At 36.7% G+C, this 26,874-nt stretch overlaps 1 protein-coding gene and 2 long non-coding RNA genes across 5 annotated transcripts in view; all 3 read left to right on the top strand.

The window, feature by feature from the left end:
* PPM1B (protein phosphatase, Mg2+/Mn2+ dependent 1B) overlaps window positions 1-11,363 on the top strand; it is an 82,266-nt gene extending 70,903 nt beyond the window's left edge. The window contains exon 6 of one of the 2 annotated variants that reach the window (XM_085019390.1): window positions 9,590-11,363. In XM_085019390.1, coding sequence (XP_084875516.1) covers window positions 9,590-9,619 — 30 coding nt within the window. In that variant the 3' untranslated portion in view covers window positions 9,620-11,363. Of the gene's footprint in view, window positions 1-7,681 lie in introns of both variants that reach the window. The other variant, XM_003125179.5, reaches the window with a different exon arrangement.
* A 2,058-nt stretch (window positions 11,364-13,421) lies between these two features.
* Window positions 13,422-19,589, top strand: LOC146404844 (uncharacterized). The gene is made up of 2 exons (XR_014842032.1): window positions 13,422-17,930; window positions 18,541-19,589. It is a non-coding gene; the product is annotated as an uncharacterized LOC146404844 (long non-coding RNA).
* A 1,021-nt stretch (window positions 19,590-20,610) lies between these two features.
* On the top strand, window positions 20,611-26,578 carry LOC146404843 (uncharacterized). Of its 2 annotated transcripts, none has more exons than XR_014842020.1 (3): window positions 20,611-20,656; window positions 21,342-23,154; window positions 26,004-26,578. It is a non-coding gene; the product is annotated as an uncharacterized LOC146404843 (long non-coding RNA). The 2 variants fall into 2 exon arrangements; XR_014842019.1 differs by having other exon boundaries at window positions 21,342-23,207; window positions 26,011-26,578.
* Window positions 26,579-26,874: the final 296 nt, after the last annotated feature.

The raw sequence follows: 26,874 nt of genomic DNA, 5'->3' as shown, positions 1-26,874 counted from the left end.
GCTACAGCTCCAATTCGACCCCTAGCCTGGGAACTTCCATATGCCGTGGAAGTGGCCCAAGAAATGACAAAAAGACAAAATAAATAAATAAATAAATAAAAATAAAAATATTTCCTTAAATAACAAAAATAATTTTTATTCGTGTTTTTTTAAATGAAGCTAGTCAGTTTATCAGAGATTATTTAGATGCCTAAAATGTCTACCCTAAGTCAGATAGAATCTCTCTGTTATAATTGCCTATAATCAGTACTTTTAAAAATAGGGATTTATGACTAGTATCCATGAGGATGCGGGTTCAATCCCTGGCCTTGCTCAGTGGATTGGGGATCCAGTGTTGCCATGAACTGTGGTGTAGGTCTCAGACTCGGCTCAGATCCTGTCTTGCTGTGGCTGTGGTATAGGCTGGCAGCTATAGCTCTGATTCGATCTCTAGCCTGTGAACCTCCATATGCCACGGGTGCAGCCTTAAAAAGCAAAAACAAAACAAAACAGAAAAAGAATAAAGAAAGAAATAGGGATTAATTCGTTTTTCTTATATTGTAAAAATCCCATTGTGGTGCAGCAGAAACAAATCCAACTAGTCTCCGTGAGGATGTGGGTTCAAGCACTGACCCCCTTCAGTGAGCTGGAGGTCCAGCATTGCCATGAGCTGTGTGTAGGTTGCAGACGCAGCATGGATCCCCCGTTGCTGTGGATGGGCTGTGGTGTAGGCTGGCAACTGTAGCTCAGATTGTACCCCAAGCCTGGGAACTTCCATATGCTGTGGGTGTGGCCTTAAAAAGAAAAAAAAAATCTTGCGGTATTCTGAAAAGCTGATATAAGTCAGAAATTAAATCATTCAAAACATATTCAAAAAGTTCACTCTTTTAGGAGAATCTTAAGTTGTTTTACTAAATGTTTTTTAGTTCAACTTTCTGTGAAATATGTTGTCTTTGTATTAATATTCAGTCTTCTTCGCATAAGCCATATTGGTATTTTTGCAGCTTTAAAAATCAAAGTCTATGAAAAATAGTCTAGCATAGATTCTTAATAAAGGGATTTGTGAATCCCCCCCAAAAGTTTTGGACATATATTTGCATGTGTGTATACCCATTCTTTAATGATTTAGAGTATGTGCCATTTTCATCAGTGACTCCCCGAAAGTAATGCCTAGATGACCAGAAAAAGTAAAACTTTTTTCTATAATTTGTTATTATTAGGGCTCTGAGGTGGCCCCCCATTCTTCTAAAATGCTAGTTTGGTTTTATATCTAGAATGTAGATTCTGTGAGATCTGGGACTTCATCTGATTGTTTATGCCTATATCCCAGCACCTACAGGAATACCTGGCACATGATGAGACCTCAATAAATACTAGTTAAATAAGAAGTATTCCTATTTCTTTCTTTCTAGTAGTTTGCTAAGGCTATCCTTAAGTAATAATTTTTTTAAAATTTTAAGAGTTCTTCCCTTAAAGGAGACTTAACATTTTTTTAATTTTTATTTACTTACTTATTTTGGGCCGCACCCGTGGCATATGGAGGTTCCCAGACCAGGGGTCGAATTGGAGCTGTAGCTGCTGGTCTACACCACAGGCACAGCAACATCAGATCCAAGCCTCATCTGCGACCTACACCACAGCTCACGGCAACGCTGGATCCTTAACCCACTGAACAAGGCCAGGAATCAAACCCTCAACCTCCTGGTTCCTAGTTGGATTTTTTTCCAATGCGCCACGATGGGAACTCCTTAAAATGCTTTTGAATTAGTATACCGCTAATGAAGTATTATAAGTGATGATTTTCCAAGGATAAAGGGGGAACTTGAATTTGCACAACTCCTACTTGTGTCAAGCCATATCTGTATCTAAATGTTAGTCATAAGTAATCTTCTCAACACCCTTCTCTTACAGAGAAGACTAAGAATTGTTGACATGAAATAGCTGCCCAGGTTGTAAAGCTAAATCGAGTAGCCAGAATTTGAATGATCCTCAAAATTACCCCATTACACCTTTGTATGTGGCTAAGTTATATAGAATTACATAGTTGTCTGTACCACACCTTTGTCTACCATGACAGAAAAATCATTTCCCCTTCTTTTGTGAATCTCATGTTTTAATAGTCTTAAGATACTGTTTTTGATGAGGAATATTTTATATAAAGTTGTTGAGACTAAGCAGTCCAGTCCATGTCCTATTATTTTTTTTTATTTATCCAAATTCAAAAACTTTTTAATTTGGGATTTTGCTAAGAAAAGACACGACAAAAGTCCCAAAGAATCTCCCTATCCTTTTTTCATGTTATTTAGTTTCATATCCAATCTCCATTTTTATTTTATTTGAAATAGATTATATTTCTATATCGCAATTTTAGAACTTTGTGAATACCAGTTTTTCAATAAATTATTTCTTGTTTACTTTTTCATTTGTCAAAACATTTTTATGGAGAAGACCTACCTCACTGTTTGAAAATGCACTAACTTTGGTCATTATTTTTTAAGGTGTCATTTGACCATACCGTTTCTCGTTAGCTGTTATGATCTTGACCATTTAAATGACTCTTTAGGGGAGTTCCTGTTGTGGCTCAGTGGTTAACGAACCTGACTAGTATCCATGAGGATGTGGGTTCGATCCCTGGCTCTGCTCAGTGGGTTAAGGATCCAGCATTGCTGTGAGCTGTGGTGTAGGTTGCAGACGAGGCTTGGATCCCACTCTGCTCAGTGGGTTAAGGATCCAGCATTGCTGTGAGCTGTGGTATAGGTTGCAGACAAGGCTTGGATCCCACTCTGCTCAGTGGGTTAAGGATCCAGCATTGCTGTGAGCTGTGGTATAGGTTGCAGACGAGGCTTGGATCCCACATTGCTGTGTGTGTATCCCACATGGCTGTGGTGTAGGCCAGTAGCTGCAGTGCCGATCAGACCCCTAGTCCGGGAACTTCCATATGCTGCAGGTGCAGCCCTAAAAAGCCAAAAAAAAAAAAAAAAAAAAGACTCCTTAATTCTTTTCAAATTGATGAAATTTTACACAAATCCTTGCAAGATAGCACATTTATTAGGTTCTTTATTAGTCATTGTTATTTGTATCTTATGAAGTCATATGTCATATTTGAGAATCTTCTAAGAATTATTTTTACCTGACAAGCAGGACAAAAGAAACACAGTAAATATTTATACTAGCATTCTTTTGCTGTTTCTTCACTGTCTTAGCTAATCATTTGAAGAATTTCACTTAGGGCAACTGAGTCTTTAAAATATTGCTGCAAATAATATTAGCTAGTTAAACTTTATTTTTATTTATTTTTTATTTTACTTTATATATATATATATATATGTATTTTTTTTTTTTTTTTTTTTTTTTAGGGCCCACACCCACAGCATATGGAGGTTCCCAGGCTAGGGGTCAAATTGGAGCTGTAGCTGTTGGACTATACCACAGCCACAACAATGCCAGATCCCCACATTTGAGCCACATGTTCAACCAATACCACAGCTCACAGCAACACCAGATCCTTAATCCACTGAGCAAGGCCAGGGATTGAACCCACAACCTCATGCTTTCTAGTCAGATTTGTTTCCACTGTGCCACAACAGGAACTAAATTTTATTTTTTAAATGTGCTTAGGGTTTTTTTCCCCTTTGCTGTCTGCTTGATTTAGCTATATTCCTATGTCTTATTTGGTATAAGGCAGTGTTCTTATATTAGGAAATTTGATTCTCAAACTGCATTAGTCTAGATGACAGTAAAACCTTAAAAATACAATCTTAGGGAAAAGTCCTAAATTCTCTGTAATTGCCTTAAGGTTTCTTTTACAGAATAATTTCAACCATCCCATCTAAAATGATTTTTCCGTATAATTAGTTTAATTTTTCTTTATTAAGGAAACACATTATGGATTTCAGTATAAAAAATTTCTGGTCTAATTCTACAACAATTTTAACCAATATTTATTTAGTAAGTGCCTATTTATAAGAGGTACATAGTATGCAAAATCTGTTATCATAATGTATTCAAAAGAACATTCAGAGGGACATTGATGTTAATTACACCTGAACACAAATCTAAGCTCTGTCACTTAGTAGCATGGTCACCCTGACAAATAAATAAATCTCTCTGAGGCTTAGTTTGCTCACTTACAAAAACTAGAGTTGCAGTACCTATTACACAAGGTACGTGCAAGGATTAAGTGAGATTATGTATCTAAAGTTCTTAGCACAAGCATTAACTTTCTTTCTGTAGGTGGTAGGGAAGATATAGAAAGGAATAGATATTATCTTTATTTCTAAGAGTTTACAGTCTAACTGGAGAGTCTTGTGAACAGTTGCAAGGTGGAATTGCTGTGGTAGATGTGTAAACACGGTGGGGTTTGTGGATGAGTTCCGATAAAGAAGGTGCAGTTAAACAGTAGGTTCCTTTTCTGATATTAACGAAAATTTGTGAGAGTTGTGTAACACTATCTTGAAGAATCAAATGAAATGGCTGGGAAAGAGGTTTCACCTATCCATTGTCTGTCTAGCACAATAGGAAGGTGTATTTTGCTGTAATATAAAATGACTTGTGTGGTCATTACTGGCCTTCATAAATCCATCCTATTTAATTTATTGTTTTGGTTTTAATGTGTTTAAAAAAAAACAAAACACAGCTTCAGAATTCCTGTGTGGCTCAGCGGAAATGAACCCAACTATGATCCATGAGGAAGTGGGTTCAATCCCTCCCTGGCCTCACTGGGTGGGTTAAGGTTCTGGTGTTCCCATGAGCTATGGTGTAGGTCTCAGACAAGGCTCAGATCCCACATTGCTGTGGCTGTGGTCTAGGCAAGCAACTGCAGCTCTGATTTGACCTTAGCCTGGGAACCTCCATATGTCACAGATGCCTCCCAAAAAAGCAATAATAATAATTATAATATTAAAAAACCACTTCTTTATCCCCAACTACCACTACTATAGCAATTCACAGAACCATAGCTGATAACTGTATTAACACATGTGTCGGGTGGAGAAAGAGAGGTGCTTTATCTTTGAACCCACCAAAACTGATTGAAATACATCCAGTTTAACAGCCTTTGATCCAACCTTATCAATAAGTTCAAATAAGTAGAAGTAGACAGTTTATCAGTGGATCTCCACCTTGGCCATATATTAGAATTTCCTGCTGGGCTTTAAAAAAAATCACCACAACCCACGGAATCTAAGTATCAGGGAATGGAATTTCGGCATCTACATAATGTTTAAAAACTCTACATGATGTGAAAGCAGTGTTGAGTTCTCTATGTGTAAGTCACTACCCACTTGAAGCAGGTTTTGTTTCAGTGTCCTAGGTTTTGTTTTTGTTTTTGTTTTAAATAAAAAGGAAGCTCATGGTTTGAAGGTTTTTTATTTGGAGGGTAGAGAGTAGTAGTCTTATGAGCTCTATTAAAAGTTCTTTATGGTATACCATCAAGTAGAAAATTTCCTTTTGGAAAACTTGGTTAGCAAGCACTTATCTCATTGTTCTGTCTTATCCTTTCCTGAATAGATTCAAATGAGAAACTTTATTTAGGGAAATACATTTATTTAGTAGAAAGGGAAAGGCAAGAGGGAAAAAAATCAAGTTATTTTGGGGAGTTCCCGTCATGGTGGCGCAGTGGTTAACGAATCCGACTAGGAACCATGGGGTTGCAGGTTCCATCCCTGGCCTCACTCAGTGGGTTGAGGATCCCGGATTGCCATGAGCTGTGGTGTAGGTTGCAGACTCGGCTTGGATCCCGCATTGCTGTGGCTGTGGCGTAGGGCGGCAGCTACAGCTCCAATTAGACCCCTAGCCTGGGAACCTCCATATGCCGCAGGAAGTGGCCCTAGAAAAGGCAAAAAGGCGCAAAAAAAAAAAAAAGAGTTATTTTGACAGTGAATATGCTTGATGTAGAAAATTGGAGAATTTAAGGAAAATAAAGCATCTGAAACTTGACTATCCATTATTATCAGTCTTATATTGCTGAATTTACTTCCCTCCCAGATATTTTACATATAATATTCTAACATGAACAGACACACAGACAGCATAAAACATATGCTGTATGTAGTATCATCTCTTGCTTTTTGCCATAAAGGCATTTAAAAAAAAATTCAAGTGCTTTCATTTTCTAATAAACATTGCCATTTATTATTTGTTTATAGTTGTATTATCTTTGTTGTAGAATTATAGAGTAAGGCTCCAAAGATGGTTAAAGGAGTTTGTGTCACATCAGCTACATCAGTGACCTTTGTGTATTTTATTTTCCCAACATTTTATGATGAAAACTTCCAAACATATTGAAAAATTGAAATGATCATAGTGAGCACATGTATACCTTTTACTTAGGTTCAGTAGTTTTTAATGTTTTACCAATTTTTGCTTTATCTCTTTTTATATCTGTGTGTATACATGACTTTTTTTTTTACTGGACCTTTGACAGCGAATTGCAGATAAAATATTTTACCTCTAAATATTTTGGCATGCAGCTCTTAAGAACGATGACATTTTTCTAACCATAATAGTATTATTATACTTAAGAAAATTGGTAATAAATTTAATATTATCTATAATCAAGTCCAAATTTTCCCAGTTGTCCTTCGAAGGACTGTTATAACTGTTGTTTTTTTAAGAAGCCATAGTCTAGTCCAGTTTTTAACCAATCAGACGTCCTAAACAAGTCTCCAACTAAGCCCCCCATTTTTTTTCCCCCTTGACACTAAATATGAAGAGTCTGAGCCAGCTTTCCATAGGCTCCCACATTCTGGATCATATTTTTGGTTTTTTGTGTCCTTTCGCAAGATTCTCTCTTCCCTGTTTTCATGTAAATTGGGAATGAGCTTTATTAGGCTTATATCAAACATTTTTGGTGAGAACACAGGATAGAGTTTTGCACTTCCTTAACACATCATGAAAGTCAGGAGGCATATAATGTAAGGTTGACTTGCTTTTAGTCTCTAGTGTGTCAGTATGATCAGCCTGGAAATTAGAGTTTGTTCTGTTAGCAAAATTAAGTAGCTGCTATTGCAGAAACCTGTAGGTTTTACAAAATTCAGTAAAATATAAAAGAGTTGAGCAGTTTACTACTCACAAATCTTACTATAATGTTTAAGATAATTTGTTTTTATCTAGAGATGTTTATATTAAAATATTTAAAGATAAAAAGTAAATAAAGTTTTTATCCACAGAAGCTTTATAAATGCCCCCAAATCTAGTTTAAGTTTATATAATTTTACATACATATCTCCTCTCCTTCCTGTCATTTAGTGGAAATGAAGAAGAAACTAATGTTCTAATGGCCTGCTTTTCTGTCCTTTCCTATTGCTTTAAATACTAATTTCCTTTTATACTAAAAAACTATAGCCAATTATTGTGGGGTTTTTTTTGTTTTTTTTTTTTTTTTCTTTTCAGTAAGTCAGTTTTAGGAGATGCTTGTGTTGCTGTCGAATTTTAATAGCTGAGTTAATTTCAGATTAAACTTCCTATATCAATGTGAAACAAGACATAAGCTAGCTCGTGATAATTTGCTAAAAATAACTTGGAATAATTCAATTGGAATTTTTTTATTAATTGACACAAATAAGACTTTAATGAAATGTTCTCGTGCTTAGACTATATTACCTAACGGTAGAGAAATGAGTGTTTTGTTGTGATATGTTATGAAATACATGTGATATCCTAGTTTGTCTACTGACACTGGGGTCTTGAATCTTAAAAAAAGGCCTCCGATGAAGCAGAGGAAGGTGGATCACAGGGAAAATTGGTGGAAGCTCTCAGGCAAATGAGAATTAATCATAGGGGAAACTACCGACAACTTCTGGAGGAGATGCTGACTAGTTACAGGCTAGCTAAAGTAGAGGGAGAAGAAAGCCCTGCTGACCCAGCTGCTACAGCTACTTCTTCGAACAGTGATGCTGGAAACCCAGTGACAATGCAGGAAAGCCATACTGAATCAAAAAATGATCTTGCTGAATTAGACAGCTGTACTGAAGATGCAGGGACAAAGATGGGTGGTGGAAAAATATGACTTGACTTTGTGGTAATATTTTTGTGATCTTTGATTTGATGGTTTTTACTTAGGAAGTATAATGTATGCATTTATATAACCATTTTGTTATTTGAATCTCGGTAAACTAGTTTTATTATCTTCATATAGCCTTGTTTTTTAAGAAGGCCTTTGCATACATCTTTATCACATAGTTTGAAATTGGCTATTTATAGTACTTTGAATTTGATAAAATTATATCTCACTTCATATTGTATGCCAGAAATGAGGCTACCGGTTATTAAAGTGAGTAGTTAAATTCATCCTAGATAGTAGGATTAGAGATTGCCAATTAGCAAGATGACCTTATATTGTGGAAAAGACTTGTTAATGTAGAATTATGCTGCTTTATATTACATTTTAGTACACTCATAGTTAGCTTTGTAATAAATTTGTGTTTTCTTTAGTAATTTTAGTTCTTCAAAGAATGGCAGATGCTGGGCTGTAATTTCTTTTTTCAAGGATGATAATTTGTGTGTTCTTTGACTTGTTTATATTTTACATCTGTAGTTTTATTTTTAGCAGATCTGAGATACTGGATGTGTGGTTATTTTTCCTTTCTCTGTATTCTTTATGAAACATAACCTTTGAAAAATTTATGTATTATTCATACAGCTTTGGTGTGTATATTCTGTATAGCCTAACTACATACATCAAAATGTATGTCAACCAAGTGTTTAGAATGAAATTATAAGTGTTGAAGTCCAAATAAAGCATGTGATGTGGAATAACCTATGCATGTTGTACTTATTTTTAAATTCATTTTTTAAAAACAACCAAGTTTGGTATATTGGAAAAAAATACTCATTAGAATTTTGTTGCATTTATATAAAATTTAGAAACCTTTTGGCTTTTGGTGCGTTTTTTATTAACCAAAAGGAAAAAAATGTGAGAAGTCTTCCTTACTCAAATGTATTCAGTTTCTCATCCCCTTTTTGTGCTGCAAGATGTTAGTCTTTGGACAGTATAGACACACAAAGGCACGTCAGAAGATTGTCATGATGAGCTTTTGATATTGCAAGACTGTCAGCTTTGCTATAAGTATTCATCAGATATTGACAAATGCAAAAATTGGGAGATTTCACATAGTCGCAGATAAGAGTTGAGTTTTTGTTAAAATGATTTTTTTCTTAATACAAATGACACTTAGTCGCATGGGAAAGTCCTTCTTAAAGCGATTATTTTGTGAATGTAGAACATTAACTTTTCTTTGTCCTGTTTTATATTTACCGTGTATCTAAAGTTGCTTAAGATACCATAAGTTGAAACTTTGGAATCTTCTCCTGTAGCTGATGTTTTGATCTGTCTTTCCAATGCCAGCGTATTTTTAAGTGGTTTGAGAAAGAGGAAGGCTATTTGGTGGAAAGGGGAGAAAAAGCCCAACCAGTTGTCTATCTATATTAGATAGATCCATGTGTGTATACACACAATATGCCATACCCACACCTCTCTGTAAAAGTACCTTTTCAAACAAAGAAAGGAAGGTAATTTGTTCATCTAATTTTGTTTTCTCTTGAAATTCAGTCCAACCTGGAAGTGGTGTAGGTAAATAATAATAACATTCTTCCTTTTCTCTTCCTGTAGGGTGCTGGAGATCTAGAAGACCCATGGTAGCCTTATAAACCTTCTAAATGCTTTTGATTCTGAAAATTGGGGGAAAAAAAACTTTTAATCACAATTTTCTTCAATACATGGGGAAAAATATTCTTGTGGATTCCCAACGTTTTGTGATATGAGCAGAAAATCATTAGCATTTCCCATCATTTGTTCATATTTGTGTTTTCTGGTAATTGCCACTTGTAGCATTGCCTGTACTACAGTATTTTTTGCCAACCTCAGGCATACTGGTTACATCTGTATTGAACTTTTGGCCCTAAAAACCAATGGAGTTATTTCACCACAAATAACGAACGAATATGCCTGGGGTGCATGGGAATATAGTTAGCTGTACTCTGAAGATACATTATGTTTTTGTTTTTGTTTTTTTTTTTAAACAAGACACACAACATATAAGCATGTAAGAGTTAAGAATTGTATGAGATGTTCCTTTTTTCAGTTCACCAAGTTGGAAGCCTTTTGCAGCTCTGTGGCTTAAAATTTCACTTGAGCAATTTACTATAAGATTTATATTTATTATTAATTGTTATTTAATTTTTTTTCCAATTTTACCTGTATTACCAAACTGGGTTCTCCAATAATGTCCAAATTGTTAATGTTGCCTGCTTCAAGATAAAGTGTATTTGGCAATAATATTATAAACCCTTACAAATTTTATGCATGTACCTACTACATCCTTCAACACTCACTAGAAAATCTCTTGAAACCAAATGGATTAATTTATGGCTATTTATGATTTGCTTTGACATCTCACTGCTGCAAATTTTTTTAAATGATGAGATTTGCCTTTATAATGTAAATTGTGATTTTTGTTTTACACATATGGGTTTCTATAGTTTTAATTTTTCAGCTTTTAAGATACAACAAGTTTTGTGTAATTTGGTATAATTTTTAATTGTTACGTTATTTTAAAAGCTCAGAATATCACATTGAAATGACTATAAGTACATTTAAAATTATCTATTTTAGATCTAAGGAAATATTACAGAGATATTTTCATGGGTTCAGTAACCTTTCATTTTATAACATTGGGCACGGTACGGAGTGGCTGTCACATAAGGTACTTGAAGATTATTAGTTTAATTCTATTTTTACAATAACCTTGAATCCTTGAATTCTTTTGAGTTTTGCATGTATCCAATTAATGCTGAACATGGAGAGTGAAATATTTATCTAAAAGAAGCTATTGGGGTAGGAGAAGCAATGAATGTATCCATTTGTACATGGTTTACATGTTGTGGATGCTTTGTAAACATTTTCCTATCTGTTTAAATTGTGTTTCAGCAGGATGTAATTGCCCTTGTGTGTAGTTAAAATGAGTCATCATCTGGTCCTGTGTGAAATGGAATTCATGGTATTTTCTGTAACATTTTCCTGAAGCTGTTTCTGGAGAGCCACACATTCGAATACAGCTTTCTTGATCATTTGATTTACTGTGCACCTGATTTTTGGTCTAAAAGAAATTATTGCCACAACATATTTTATTTATTCTTTAGATTTTAGCCTCGTAAGTTAAAAGTGCTTTACATGATGATGTTAAAAGCTATTTGTCCCTTGACTGGGTTTGGGGGGTTGTTAAAAGATAGGGAATGAAGAATGCAAAATGGTTTATTGTTCAAACTGTCCACTCTGATCCAACCCTGTACTGATAGTAGTACCTTTCCAGTATGATATTGTGATGTTTCATACAATGCAGTGAACATAACCAACTTGTTACCTAAATAAAGAATTGATAAAAACAGTGTGACATATTACTATTTCGTATGATATTTATAAAATCCAGTGTTGAATGTTATTTTGAACATTTTATACAGTTAAAATAATTATTAGGAAAAATGTCATACAAAACCATGTAGGTGAATTACAATTCCAAAGTGGAATTAACCAAACTCTATTGGACAATTCTAATAACCCCTTACCCACGCCCAAAACATTTTTTATACCACTTAAAAATTTTTTTTCGGGGGGTTTGCTGGCTCTGGAAAATACAAATAGTGTGTGAGTTAGCAAAAGAAAAATCCATATTCAATATTTAGTAATCCAGATTCCATAGTCCAGCTGTTTTCAAAAACTCTTTAGGTCTCGGGACCCATTTTTTCCTAAAAATTCCAGATCCCAAAGAACTTTTGCTGTTTAATGTATTAGAAGTTAAAACCAAGAAATTAAAAAAAGAAAACCATTGGTGTTCCCGTCGTGGCGCAGTGGAAATGAATCCATTTAGTATGCATGAGGATGCGGTTCAATCCCTGGCCTCGCTCAGCAGGTCAGGGATCCCGTGTTGCTGTGAGCTGTGGTGTAGGCCAAAGCTGTAGCTCCGATTTGACCCTTAGCCTGGGAACTTCCAGGTCCAGCCCTAAAAAGCAAAAAGAAAACCATTACCTGTTAACATAAATAACATTGTTTTATGAAAATAATTACTCGCCAAGCCTAAATAATTTTGAAACGTAGCACTGGTGTTTTCATTATTGTAAATCCTTTAATGTTGGGCTGGATCTCCTGTCTGTTTCTGCATTCAGTCTATTACAGTGTGGCTCTGTGTTCAAAGTATACGAAGAAATCTGGCCTTACACAAATATGTATTCGGAAAAGACTATTTAATAGCTTCAGATAATTGTGGATATTCCTGTTCGATACATTATCAAAACTTCAGAACTGGTAGTTTCTTGAATGATCGTTGCAATGTGAAATCTGAAATTTTTTGTTACATTAAAATCTGTTTGCTCTGTCCTGCAGTTTGAACAGTAGATCTTCTACTTTTGCATGATTTTATGCCGTCATGCTTTGGTCATTTGGAAAATACTGGTTCATTGAATTATGCATTTCTTTGGAATATTGGCATTTTTATTATGTTGTGTTTAATTTTTTATTAATATAACTGATGTCATCAGAAAAATCTTTTAAGTTTCAGGAAGCTGTCAAGCTCACAGTGATGGATACAGATTTTTTCAAAATCCTGATTTTCATTTGAAAGGTGAAATTTTATCATTGGCAACAAATATCAGTTGTTTCCTTAAGTGACAAGCTTACTTCATCTCAGATAAAATGTCTGCTGAATAACTATAGTCTGCCGGTCATTCTTTCAAGTAAAAATGGTGTTCAATCATAGCCTAAGAAGCAGCTATCGCCCTGCAGCATCCTGTAAGAGCCCGTACTTCTCATTTCTTCATGTAGGATATTAAAAAGATGTGTACTCAAGAGTGGAGGCGTAATGAAATTTCTACTGCTTAATGCTTAAGGACTTTGTTAACTGAAATTGGGGCTCCCCCGCCCCCGCCTTTTTGCTCTGTGAGTACAGCAAAGATACAGCAGTGACTAGTTTGGTGCTACTGTTTGATTCATGCTAAGGTGCCTGTGGTTCTGCCCACCATTTCCATTGCACAGTCAGTGCAAATATCAGTACTTTGAAAAAGAAGACGTGTCAGTGTTAATAAGAATATAGTTTTGATTTCATGGACTTTCTTGAAAGGTTCTCTGGGACCCCCAGACTCTCAGAGTTGCTGCCCTCATCCTTTTGGTCAGCTTCACAGTGTGTTCATTTATTCCGAATACTATAGTGTAAATTGTAAATGAATCTTGAGACGTACAGATTTGACATAAAATTTACTTGGGAGGGAAGTGGTTACCATTACACTGATACTTAGCAAGATAAACAAGGTGGGATCTAATATTGTGCTTTTTTTTTCCTCCCACAAAATTCCTATGATGGGTTTCAACTTGGAAAACTCATGATTCAAGGTTTAACAGAGTTTGATTTTTGTATGGCACCTATTTGGATCATTTTAATCTTAAGTTTTCAATTATTGTAGATTTATGTTATTTCTTTGAGAAGTTCTCACTTCTATAGTGAATTTTAAATTATGTTTTAAATAAAATCATTTTACCATGACTGAGATGTCACTTAAGGATGGCCAGAAAAAAATCGGGCTTCTTTGTTTTAATTATGATTAAATGGATTCATGCTTTATGATTGTTTCTTAGATTTTTCAGTTTTCTAAAACATTCGAAAAGGTTGGGAAAAGTTACAACCATCCAAGTGGGTTTTTTATTATTATTTTTATTTTTTTGTCTTTTTGCCATTTCTTGGTCCACTCCCTCGGCATATGGAGGTTCCCAGGCTAGGGGTCCAATCAGAGCTGTAGCCGCTGGCCTACGCCAGAGCCACAGCAACGTGGAATCCGAGCCTCGTCTGTGACCTACACCACAGCTCACCACAACACCAGATCCTTAACCTACTGAGCAAGGGCAGGGATCGAACCCACAACCTCATGGTTCCTAGTCAGATTCGTTAACCACTGAGCCACAACGGAAACTCCCAAGTGTTTTTTTTAAAAAGCACTCAATTTCTGTTTCTCAACCCAGTTATGAGGCTTGATAACTAATGATATTTACTTAAAAATGCTTCACTTATTCCTTGAGTTTGTGGGTTTAAATGTGTTTGGATAGCCAAAAAATGACTGCATCTCTCATTTTTCAGGTCGAGGTTATTTCAGATGGTGAGATTCAGTCGGGTCTTGTCTTTTCATGGTGCTGTCAGGTGCTTTACCTTGCTTGAGTTAAACTGAGTTTTTATTCCGCTTCAGTCATTGAAATTAAAGATGGCCATTAAATTCCTTTGCTGGCCTAACCTTGCTTGTCTTAAATTTAGGTTGCATTTTCAAATGACATCTCAAACTCAAACTCAAACTCAAATGTCCTCTTCCAATTTGCCTTTATTTGTATTTTGAGATTAATCTGGTTTGATAAGAGTAAGAAAGCGTTTGATAAAGATTTTAGAACACATTCTGTTTGGGGTAGCTAAAGAGTATTATTAGAAAATAGCATATTGTGGTTTTTCACATTAAAACTGCACAATGTGCAGAAAAGCTGGAAGATAATCAAATGCTAATGTAATCGTTAAGACTAGAATTTAAGTTATTTCAAAACAATTCTGGGGTTACTTGCTTTTGAAAATAAATTCTTAAGTGCACATTATAATGATTTGCATTGTCATCTTTTATGCTTAATTGCTGTAAGATTTATTTCTGTTCAACTTTTAGGGATTCTTTTGTAAGCTTCAATGAAGATGCTAAGCAAAAGTGTTTATTTTTGCCTATTGTTCTGGTGACTTATATATATTACATTGTGACGCAGAAGTAAGATAATGCAGCTCCTGGTACCAAATAAGTTGCTTTTCATGCAGCATCACCCCTGAGTCTCACTCATTACTGAGTTTTCCTGGCTATGGGACCGTCTCCCCCTTATTTTCTGTTTTCAGTTTTATTCTACCTGGCAAACATTTCTATGAACCACGTCCATCATTTCCCCCTCAGACATCGTTGGTAGCTATGCTCTTCTAATTCCAGAGTGAGGGGTGCATGATCTTGGTGTTGAGATTAGTTATTGCTTCTTCTGTCTCAGTGTCTGAAACTTTAGTGGGCACAAAAGAGCCATGATTTTTATATATTGATAGAATATATAGAGATTTGTGGGGTTTTTTTCTTGCCCTTGACTAAAAACCCTACTGTATAGTATTGGCAGTATTAATATTTTTAGTGATTCAATATTCATCCTTATTCTTCCCATATTATATGCACCTGGCATGTATTTGAGGTGAAGAGCACCAGCACAATCCAATAATTAATACATGGGTCTGACAGCTCCTTTCCCATTCATGGGTCCTTCATGCTTATTTTCCCTTGTGTACTCACTATGAAGTAGTTTTATTTTTTGGCCTCCCTGCAGCATATAGAGGTCCTGGGCCAGGGATGTAGTCTGAGCTACAGTTGGGACCTCCACCACAGTTGGGACCTTTGCGGCAGCTATGGCAATGCCAGATCCTTTAACCCACTATGCCAACCTGGTCTGGAACCTGTGTCCTGGCACAGCAGAGACACCACCAATCCTGTTGTGCCACAGCAGGAACTCCTGAAGGAGGCAATTTTGCTTCATTTCTAAGTCTTAAAGACATGAAGTACACTTTCTTTTGACAAAATTCCACAGTAACATGGTTTAAACAACCGTGTTTATTTTCATTAGGTTTTGCCTTTGAATAAGCTTCTGACAAGAAAATTGATATAAGGCTTATTTTTATTATTGATATTTAATGTTTCCTCTTATAATTATTATAGCACTTTGATGCTGTAGAAGTAGGCTCCTGAACTGAAAGTGGCTTTAGTTGTTAGGAACTTAGAAGGCTTTTCAAGGAGAGTTCATCTTTTTAAATTACATATAGTCAAAAAATAAATTAACAGTCTTAAGGATTTTCATGTAGTTTAAACCCTCGCTAAGATGTTATAATTACCAGAGAAAGTTCTAGGGTACCAGTTCTAAACCTCCACAGGGGTTCTGCTTTTTTTCTCTTATTTGTTGGCCTTCCATCTTAGATTTCAATTGGATAAAGATTCCTTGACTTTGAAAAGTTTGAAAATCATAAAGTCTCAGTATGTATGTGACTAGACAAATGAAACAAGACATTACTCTTTTTGTTTGTTCATTTGTCTTTTGTCTCTTTAGGGCCACACCTGCTGCATTTGGAGGTTCCCAGGCTAGGGATCTAATCTGAGCTGTTGCTGCCGGCCTACACCAGAGCCACAGCAACACCAGATCCGAGCCATGTCTGCGACCTACACCACAGCTCATGGCAACACCGGATCCTTAACCCACTGAGTGAGGCCAGGGATGCAACCCACAACCTCATGGTTCCTAGTAGAATTCGTTTCTGCTGCACCAAGACAGGAACTCCAAACATTACTCTTTTACAAGAAAGGAAACTCAATAAGAACTGTTGGGCTGAGCTGTGAACAATGTTTACAGGTTTTGATTTGGTGATCTACCCAAGTATTGTGATTTAGTAGTATTTGGGAGGTTGGGAAGGGGACATTGGGTTGGAACAAGAATCAGATATCACCTACCCTACGAGGTGAGTCACCTCATGAACTCTTAACCCACACATCCACCCACCATGTTTGTTTAGTTTTGATTTTGCAGAGGGGTATTATGGGGGGGGTTATTCCCAACCTCAGGTTTGAATTTATCTGCTCAAATTATTAACCTCCACACCCCCCCCATCCATAAAACAAGCTAATGGTTAAATAAACTCATGTGATATTCCTTTGTGCAATTATGCCACCTTGTATTTATCCATTTTCCCACTGAGAGAGATTGATTGTTTTACTTTTTACTATTTAACTTTTTACTGTTTTAACTTTTTATTATTATAAAAAACTAAACTAATACAGTGGACATCCTGGCATGTGTCCCTTGAGCATGTGTCCTGATGTTTCTCTAGTATTCACCTAGAAATAAAATTATCGGGTTATAGGATATGCATGTCTTCAAGTTAATATTGCAAGTGCGTTACACTCAGGGAGTACTGATTTATGCTTCCGGTAGAAATACAGGAAAGTTCTGTTCCTCTGTCCCTCCTCATCCTTTGTAACACTTCTAAATAATGTCAGACTTTAAATTTGCTAGTCAGGTAAATGTGAAATAGTGTCAAATTTTCATTTCTAATTGCCTGCGAGGAAAACATCTTTTCCTGTATGTGCTGGCCATTTGAGTTTTCTCTGAATTGAATGCACATGCCCTTTACCCATTTTTGTTTTGGGTTGTCTTTTTCTCATTTATTCATAGTCATTTTTGTTGTTTTTGTTTTTTTTTTTTAATGTAGTGTGGATACTAATCCTCTGTAACATGTTTTTCAAAACCCAGTCTTCATTCTTCTACCTTGTGTATGGAGTCTTTCGTTATTTATCCATCTTTTTCTTTTTAATTTGTGTAACTGACTTATTTAAGAAGTCATTGCCATCTCAAGTTCTATATTGTTTTCCTTCAGGAGTTTTAAATCTTTCCACCTCTTCTGCACATGTATTTAGGTTTTTAATTCATTCTGAATTTATTGCTGTATATAGCATGAAACAAAGAAACCATCTTTTTTTTTTTTGGCAGACAGCTAGGTTAATTGTGCCAGCACCGTGCCAGCCCTATTACCAATTTATCATATGTATATGATCCATTTCTATTTTCTAAGTTCAATTATCTTTTTGTCTAGCCCTATGCAAATATGACACTTTTAATTACTGTAGCCTCATAAATGCTGTTAGCTAGCAGGCATACATTGTCTTCATCTTGTATAAGTCTAGTTCCTTCTAATAAAATTACAATTGAATAATTACGTTCTTTAGTTCTTAATAGCCTGCACTATTTGGGGATCTAATATTGAAAATTGTTCACCCAGCTTATGAAAATTAACTTTGTGTGTTCCTATTGCACATTTACATTTTTTTTATTTTTTATTTTTTGTCTTTTTGCCATTTCTTGGGCTGCTCCTGTGGCATACAGAGGTTCCCAGGCTAGGGGTCCAAATGGAGCTGCAGCTGCCGGCCTACACCAGAGCCACAGCAGCATGGGATCCGAGCCGCGTCTGCAAACTGCACCACAGCTCAGGGCAACACCAGATCCTTAACCCACTGAGCAAGGCCAGGGATCGAATCCACAACCTCTTGGTTCCTAGTCGGATTCGTTAACCACTGAGTCACGACAAGAACTCCTGCACATTTACATTTTAAACTGTAATATGGTATTACAGCCATCAGTCTGACCCCCTTCCTGTTTCCCCTATAAGGCTAGACCAGTAAGAGTGCCCTGCCATGCTATGTTGGAGCTTAAGGCAAGAGGAAAATTAAGTAATAATTGTATTTTTTAATTTTTTGATATTTTGTGCAACATTCATTTTGCTCTTCATTTTGATTCTTCTAAATGTTGCATTAGGTGTTCCCGTCATGGCTCAGCAGTTAATGAACCCTACTAGCATCCATGAGGACACGGGTCTGATCCCTGGCCTCGCTCACTGGGTTAAGGATCCATTGTTGCCATGAGCTGTGGTGTAGGTCGCAGATGCGGCCCAGATCCTGCATTGCTATGGCTGTGGCAAAGGCCAGTGGCTGTAGCTCCAATTTGACCCCTAGCCTGGAAACCTCCATATGCCATGGGTGTGGTCCTAAAAAGACCCCCCCCCCAAAAAAAAAAGTTGCATTAAAGTATTTAATTTACTGAATTTTTTGGCACCTCTTATATTCATTGTGTCTCCAAGGCAAGTACCTCACTTGCATCGCCTTAGTCCCAGTCGATAAATACGTTAATTCCTGGGCCTTTGAAGTTTCTTCTCTAGACTTTTCCTGATTTAAGGCAGACATTACCATGGAGGAATAACTCTACACACTAATTCCCTTTAGCATAAATCAGCTTTCTTCTGGGGACACTTAGAGAAGTGGAGGAAAGGCTGGGCTAGGAAGAGAAGCCTGTAACCCTAGCAGCAGCTAGTTGCTACTGGCTTTGCTTCCTTAAGCAGTGAGCCATCTTTTAATACTTTGAAAACATCATGGTAAGGAAAACAGTAACTTCCAAAAGGATGTTACTTATGTAAAAGTGTGAATCTCCAAAATGTATTTCAAGGTGAAATTTTTTTTCATATTTTAATATCTTTGAATATTAAAGTTGCCATTAGCTAGGCAGCTTCCATGGCATAGTTGCATCAACTTGGTCTTAGCTATTCATATTTTAATTCCATAATTGGGTTTTATTAAAGTCATAATCTTAAAAAGTTGTATTACAATAATAAAATAATCTTGTTATTAAGGCATTATTTCATTGTTTAATTGACAGCATTATTTCTTAATTATATATAAAGGAATGATACATAAAATATGAAATCTTAAAGTTGATGGCGTGTGATACATAATTTATAGGCACATAATATGACTAAAACTGACCTGGGAAAAATAGACTTTAGGACACTAGTTACTTCAGAAGCTTTGGGAAGTGTGAGATTTTTATTTTCCCCTCCCTCAAAAATAAAGTTATAAAAATATTAACGTCTGTTAAATATGAGTAGTAGGTAAGTCTGTCTTATATTCTCTTCTGTAGTTTTCTATATATTTGAATGTTTAATAACATTTTGAATTAAAAAATAAAATGCAGAAACAATGAATTCAGTAGTCCTGGATTGCCTTCTAGGAAGTGGGCACCAATTTATAATCCCAACAGTATACAACAGTGCTCATGTTTTCTGCTTTCTTGTCAGTATTGCGCATTGCCAATCTGGTGGATAAAATATTGTAATTTGTGATTTTTTAAAATTTAATTCTCGGTTATTTGATTACTAGTGAGCTTGAATGTTTTTCTCATTTTTTTGCTAATTGTCTTTTATTAAAACCTGTTCACATGTTGTTTATTTTCTGTTAACACAGTGACCATTTTTTGTATTGATTTGTGATAGCTCTTTATGTATTTAGGAAATTAGCCAATATTTTGTTACCCTATCACAAGTTATTTTCCTGAGTTCACCAGTTGCCTTTCAATACTGATTGTTTATTTTTTTCTTTTTTTTTGGCCACCCTGTGGCTTATGGAGTTCCCTGGCCAGGAATCAGATCCGAGCTGTAGTTGTAACCCTGTGCCACAGCTGTGCCAGGGATGGAACCTGTGTCCTGGCACACAGAGACACTGCTGATCCCGTTGTGTCACAGCAGGAACTCCCTGCTTGTTTGTTTATATGTGGATGTCAAGGAATGGATGGGACTGAAAAAACACATCTGATACTAGTATGTCCTAATTCTTGAGAGGCTGCAAGCTCAATAACATAGAATTCCACCACCCACCCCCGTCTTATATCATGCTACTCTTTTTCTGTGCTTTTTGTTTCTATGCCAGTTTTTCCTATAGGCAGAATAAAGGCTTTCTAATCACTGTAATTGGAGTGGTACTACAGAGAGCTAAGATGCTCTGATCGGAAGAGTATTGGATAAATTTCCTTGGTCAAAAAAATATTCTCATTCTCCATATATTTTTTTAAGTCAAATATAATGGGGGCTTGTTTTTGTTTTTTAATGGCAGTAACATTTACATGACGTAAACTGTAAAGGTCTTTGGTGTTCAATTTGATGAGTTTTGAGAAGTATCTTGGTTATTTTTTACATTCAGGGTTTTAGAATTTTATCATTTTCTTTAACAGTTTGCACCTTCAGTTGTATACTTAGACAGTCTTTTCACATTCTGAGTAAGTATATATATTTTCCTTTACAATTTTGGCCTTTTTTATTATAAATATATAATACAAGTGGAACTTATTTGGGGTATAACTACAGGGCAAAAATCTAATGTAATATTTTCTGTTATTCCCTCACAATAGCAAATGAGTAAGCCGGTCTTTTTTAAATTACTTGAAAGTATCCTTTTACTATATATTCTTGTATATGCTTGTATTTTTATGAGCATTCTATTGCATTACTTTATATTTTGTATTATTATCTCTTAATTATCATAGTTTTATTTTACATTTTATTATCTGATAGGGAGAGTGCTCCCTTATTAATCTACCTAAACAAAAATTGAATGTTTATTCTAATAGACAAACTTTTAAATAATTTGATTTTCCTGCCAAAAATTCTGTTAGTTTTGAATTGTTATATGCATAGATTAATTTGGTGGTCATTGATATCTGTAGCAGAGATATGTCCCATTCCGGAAAAATACATCTTTCTATTCATTTTTTTTTAATGCCCCAGTGAAGTTTTATCATTTTCTTCATATATTCTACATGGTTAAGTTAGTTTCTTATTTTATAATTCTTATGGTATTATGAATGAATTCTTTTTCTTCTAATACATTTTTAATTCATACCTTTTAAAGTAGACAACTTAATCATTTACAAAAACCATTTCAATTTCTATCATTTCCACCAGATGGCAGTCTTGGGCACGTCCACTTGTAAACCCGCTGAGAACTCTGGTGACAAGAAAGACAGTGGCTGGCAGACCTTACAAGGCCCTAAAAGTACAAGAACAAAAAGGTTTTTTTGTAAACCTGAAAGAAAAACGAACCCAGCATTATGTAATTATAGTATTTATACTGCTATTAACCTTCAATCTTATAGCCCATTAGTGGAGGCAGAGAAGAACTGTCACGGCACCCTTCAAAAACATATTTTTCTCTGTCCATGTGATAAGCACCTGTGGCTTCTTGGCAGCACTTTTGCTTTTATTCCAGGGACTTTCACGGTTAAAGGAAGGCTTTAATAAATGTCATTATTGTTTCCCTTCTAAAAGCACCATTTCGATCCGGAGTTACTGGATTTCTGGATGTTTGTATAAAAGCATCTTGTGACTGGTTTTATGATACCAGATCTCATCTGAAATATGAGGTACAGTATCTATAGTTCACATAAAGGGAAATGGGTCTGTAAGCGCCTTGTTCTACATGAATACAAATCTTAATAACCCCTTCAGTTGGACACTTTTTAGCTTAATTTTGATGACTTCAAAGACATATATTTAGGAATATAAAATGTTGTGAATCCCTTGTCAGGCAAGGAATCAGCTTAAGTATTTTCTCATAGGTACTTTTTCTGGGGGCCAAAAGGGCATACTTTTGGGCAACAATACATCACCTAGGTAAGCTCCCCTTTTGTACCTTTTATTGCAATCCCATTTGCTAATTTACTTTTATATAATCGGAGTAGTAAGTGACTGTGCCTGTACAGTAACTATGTCCATTCCCTTTCTGAGGGATGTTATTTCTACTCACATTGAAAGGTGTGAAAACGTATGATAACAAAAAGCACATTTGGTCCTTAAGCACAATGTATACCAAGGTTAATTCTTGCTTCACCAAAGAAAATTGATAGAAGTATTCTAGGAGGTAATATAGAAAAAAATGTCGACAGACAGTAAGTAATTTCTTTTAGGCAAAGTTATGGAAAAGTTTCCTTTTTCAATGCCTGATTATTCTATGATGTAGTTATATGGGAATAGCAAATTTCTTCAGCGGGTGACATAGATTTCTTCATGTTTCGTGTGATCTCTGAGAATGTTGACATGGGCTTAGGGAATCTCAGCCCTGCAGTAATTAAGCCTAGAGCTTTCATGTAGTGTACTAAGACATACCTCTAAGAAATTCAAACTGGTTAGAATTAGGTTCATGCCACACATTTCCAAGTAGTTATGGCTAACTTAATACGTTAAATATACCTGGAAGATTGGCTGTACGAAATCGTCTTTGAAAAGAAAGCAATTCCTTTCTAATAATCTATGTTTGTATATACTTATATGTTTTTTAGGGTTTGTGGCTTTTTCTGGGTGGACCACACATATCTGGCAGTTAAGACAATATTCTCTATTATAACTGTATTTGCTGCACTAGTCAGATGTCTTTCACCATCAAAAGTTTACATGTCAATGCTGGCTGCTTTAACACTTGCGGAAATTTCACATCAGAAAGCAACATACACAAATGTTTGTTGGTTTGAGAGAGAAACTGTGGCCAATAAAGCAAACTCTGAATGATTTGTGGTTTTACATCTGCAAAAGTTTTAACGTAATAGTTCTGAAGGATTGCCATTTGTGTGTTCTTGAAAGAGTAATTTTATAGCTGGACAGATTTTTATTTATTTATTTATTTATTTTTGTCTTTTTGCCATTTCTTGGGCCGTTCCCGTGGCATATGGAGGTTCCCAGGCTAGGGGTCTAATCTGAGCCATAGCCACTGGCCTACACCAGAGCCACAGCAACGTGGGATCCGAGCTGTGTCTGCAACCTACACCACAGCTCAAGGCATCGCCGGCTCCTTAATCCACTGAGCAAGACCAGGGATCGAACCCACAACCTCATGGTTCCTAGTCGGATTCATTAACCACTGCGCCACGACAGGAACTCCTGGACAGATTTTTAAATATATATTTATGAAATGTCAAAGTTGGGAAACCCATGAATATCAGATGATCCTTTAGCAACTCTGATCTGATTCTCCAGAGACCAAAATCTACTTCCATTTGGGGGGCAGCTCTGCCTGTCCTGGTTGGTTCTTTGTTTCTTCCTGTCACTTGTCCCTCGGGGCCACGCATTTAACGAAGCTGTTAAGCTGACTCGCAGTATCTTCTGTTTTCTCTCCTCAATTATGTCACTCATATATCAAATCTTTACCATCCACATCTCTATTCTCCAAAGGCTCTAGTTTTCTGTATCTTCCTTACAACCCACAAGTGAACATTAATAGATGGCAGATCTGTTGTCCTTTGTTCTGTTGAATCCTCTTCTGTTCTTCTTTTTAATACCTAAATATTGAACTCGCTTTTCTGACACCCACATGAAACAGGGTCTTTTTACTGTTGTCGAGTAATCTTTCCCAGTCCTGCACTTGCGCAGTTGATGTTTTACATTTAATCATCTATTCTAAGGTTTTTTCTTTGTATTTGGGTTTGTTTGGCTTTTTTTTTTTTTTTTTTTTCAATCATTAGGGCCGCACCTGCAGTATATGGAGGTTCCCAGGCTAGGGGTTGAATGGGAGCTGTAGTTGCCGGCCTATGCCAGAGCCACCGCAACGCAGGATCTGAGCCGCGTCTATAACCTACACCACAGCTCACGGCAGTGCCAGATCCTTAACCCACTGATCGAGGCCGGGAATTGAACCTGTGTCGTCATGGATGCTAGTCAGATTCATTTCTGCTGAGCCGCAACAGGAACTCCTAGTTTTCTTGTGTTAGATTTATTAACCTCTTGAAGTGTTTTTTGGTTTGATCTAAGATATATATGTTTATTCTTTTTGGTCACTCCAAAAATATTGAACGAAAGCAATGTTGAATGAAACAAGTCTGAGGACAGTGGCCTGAGAAACTTCTCTTCCGTGTGATATAAATTGGCCATTCTGGAGTTCCCATCATGGCTCAGTGGTTAACAAATCTGACTAGGAACCATGAGGTTGTGGGTTCAATCCCTGGCCTTGCTCAGTGGGTTAAGGATCCAGCGTTGCTGTGAGCTGTGGTGTAGGTCGCAGACTCGGCTCGGATCCTGCGTTGCTGTGGCTGTGGCATAGGCCAGTGGCTACAGCTCCGATTGGATCCCTAGCCTGGGAACCTCCATATGCTGCAGGAAGCAGCCCTAGAAAAGGCAAAAAGACCAAAAAAAAAAAAAGAAAAAGAAAGGCCATTCTGTTAATCAATATCCTATAGGTAAGAATTTCAGCAATTTACTGATTCATCTGTCAGCCCGTTTCTCTCCAAGTGTGTCTCTAAGCTCATCATAGCATTTTATATTCCTTGCTGAAGTCTTGCATCTCCCAAATGTTAGTCAGGTAACTGCCCCTAGAAGTTCATGAAGTCAAACCTGCTGATACATAGTAAACAATGTTCTCTTTCCAGAAGGCTTAAAAACCATTACCATTATAATAAGGATTGATGCCAGGGCCTTTCCTGGGATCAATATCAAGTTGTCGCCATCTTTTACCTCTTCCAAACATTAGAACAGTGTTTGCTCTTTTTGGTGTTGTGGCCAGTACCCACTGCACACTTTGGTATAACTGCAGTGGGCCACCCAGAAATATTCTTAGATTTTCAGTATCATTTTCTTGTTTTCCATTAGCATAAAGTAGGAAATACTTTATCGCTTGTGTATAATTCGACTTCATTGACGTTTTCGTTTTGACCGTCTTCCTACCGGTTCTTGCAACTTTAGGTGTTTATTTTTGCTTATGGTGTTTCTTGCATCATTTTTGTGTGTTTTGGAATGCTGAACTTGTGACAAATGTAGACTGGTGGTTTCTTGTTTTTGATTTGTTGTTGTGTTATTCTTTTAAGGTACATCTCCCTTTTTATTCAGGATGTGTGTGATTCTTCAATTTTAAAAGTATTTTAAAGAATAACCCTGGCGTTCCCATCGTGGCGCAGTGGTTAACGAATCTGACTAAGAACCATGAGGTTGCGGGTTCGATCCCTGCCCTTGCTCAGTGTGTTAAGGATCCAGCGTTGCTGTGAGCTGTGGTGTAAGTTGCAGACGCGGCTCAGGTCCCGTGTTGCTGTGGCTCTGGCGTAGGCTGGTGGCTACAGCTCCAATTCGACCCCTAGCCTGGGAACCTCCACATGCCGCAGGAGCGGCCCAAGAAATGGCAAAAAAAAAAAAAAAAAAAAAAAAAGACAAACAACAACAACGACAAAAATAACCCTGACACCTTTTTTAAAAATCAAAACTACAACCTGGTCTACAGCCTGAGGCCAAGTGCAGCCGCGTGTGGACCGGACAGAACAGAATAGTGGTACATCCAAAGGATGTTACCCACATCACAGACTTTGGGCACTTCCCAGCAAGTGGCAGGAAGGTGTTCTTGCCAGTGACATTAGTATAGTTACATAGCACAAATATCTGTCCAGTGAAAGGAGGGTGACTCAAGAAATGAGTCCTTTTTGGAGGTTTATTTTTATTTACTTTTTTTTTTTTTGGTCTTTTTGTCTTTTTAGGGCCACACCCCCAGCATATGGAGGTTTCCAGGCTAGGGGTCCAGTTGGAGCTGTAGCCACCAGCCTACACCCTGGCCACAACTACGCCAGATCCGAGCCACGTCTGTGACCTACACCACAGCTCACAGCAATGTCGGATCCTTAACCCACTGAGCAAGGCCAGTGATCTAACCTGCATCCTCATGGATGCTAGTTGTGTTCGCTAACCGCTGAGCCGTGATGGGAACTCCCAGAGAGTTTTTAATTTACCAAAGATGCCCCTCAGGCCAACAGCAGCCCTGGAGTCTCACATTTGTTCTAGGAAAGGATGTTGCTTCTCTCTTTTACATTCTTCCCTGCCTGTGTCACATCCTCTTTCCCTTAAAAAATGCGACGAGGTAGCCCTGTAGGAGTGTGGCAGATGAACTGAGTAGCATATAGATGCTTTCTAGCCTTGAGTTCAGGCTTCGTGGAAGAGTCTCTCCGTGATTCACTCTGGGTGCCCTTTTATCGCTTGTTTTCTTGCCTTTCTTGGTCCCAGGGCTCCCTAATGGCAAGTGTGAAAGAATGGAAAGGAAAAAAATGCCCCAGATATAGACAGCTCTATACATTTCTGCAGATATGTGAACTATATATAATGTATGTGTAGACAGTATATTTCTCAGCACACACTTCTGTATACATGCTGTACTTCAATAAACATGTGTTTTTAAAAAAGAACCTTGACTGAAGCAGTAAACTTCCTCTATGTTTACTTTTATTAATAGGAAGGGGGGTCTTTTTGTTAACAGAACCCTTGAAAATAGTTGAATAGATATGGTGGGTGTACTTTAGATACTGTGAACTGAAATATAGATTATGTGTTTTGTGAAAAATTCACTTTTAGAGAAGTGGAAGGAACCTTAAAGAAATAGGCAGCATTTTAATCAGGATGAGCTAAACTGCTCTAACACAGAACAAGATATATAATGGTTGGAAAAATAGAACTTTATTTCTTGCTCATGTATAGACTA

The sequence above is a fragment of the Sus scrofa genome, chromosome 3 (genome assembly GCF_054392235.1).
Source record: "Sus scrofa isolate SSC_HxYL_T2T_F1_AM1 chromosome 3, Sscrofa_HxYL_maternal_Yorkshire_Landrace_v2.0, whole genome shotgun sequence".
Lineage (NCBI taxonomy): Eukaryota > Metazoa > Chordata > Mammalia > Artiodactyla > Suidae > Sus > Sus scrofa.
This window is presented reverse-complemented; position numbering and strand designations above follow the sequence as displayed.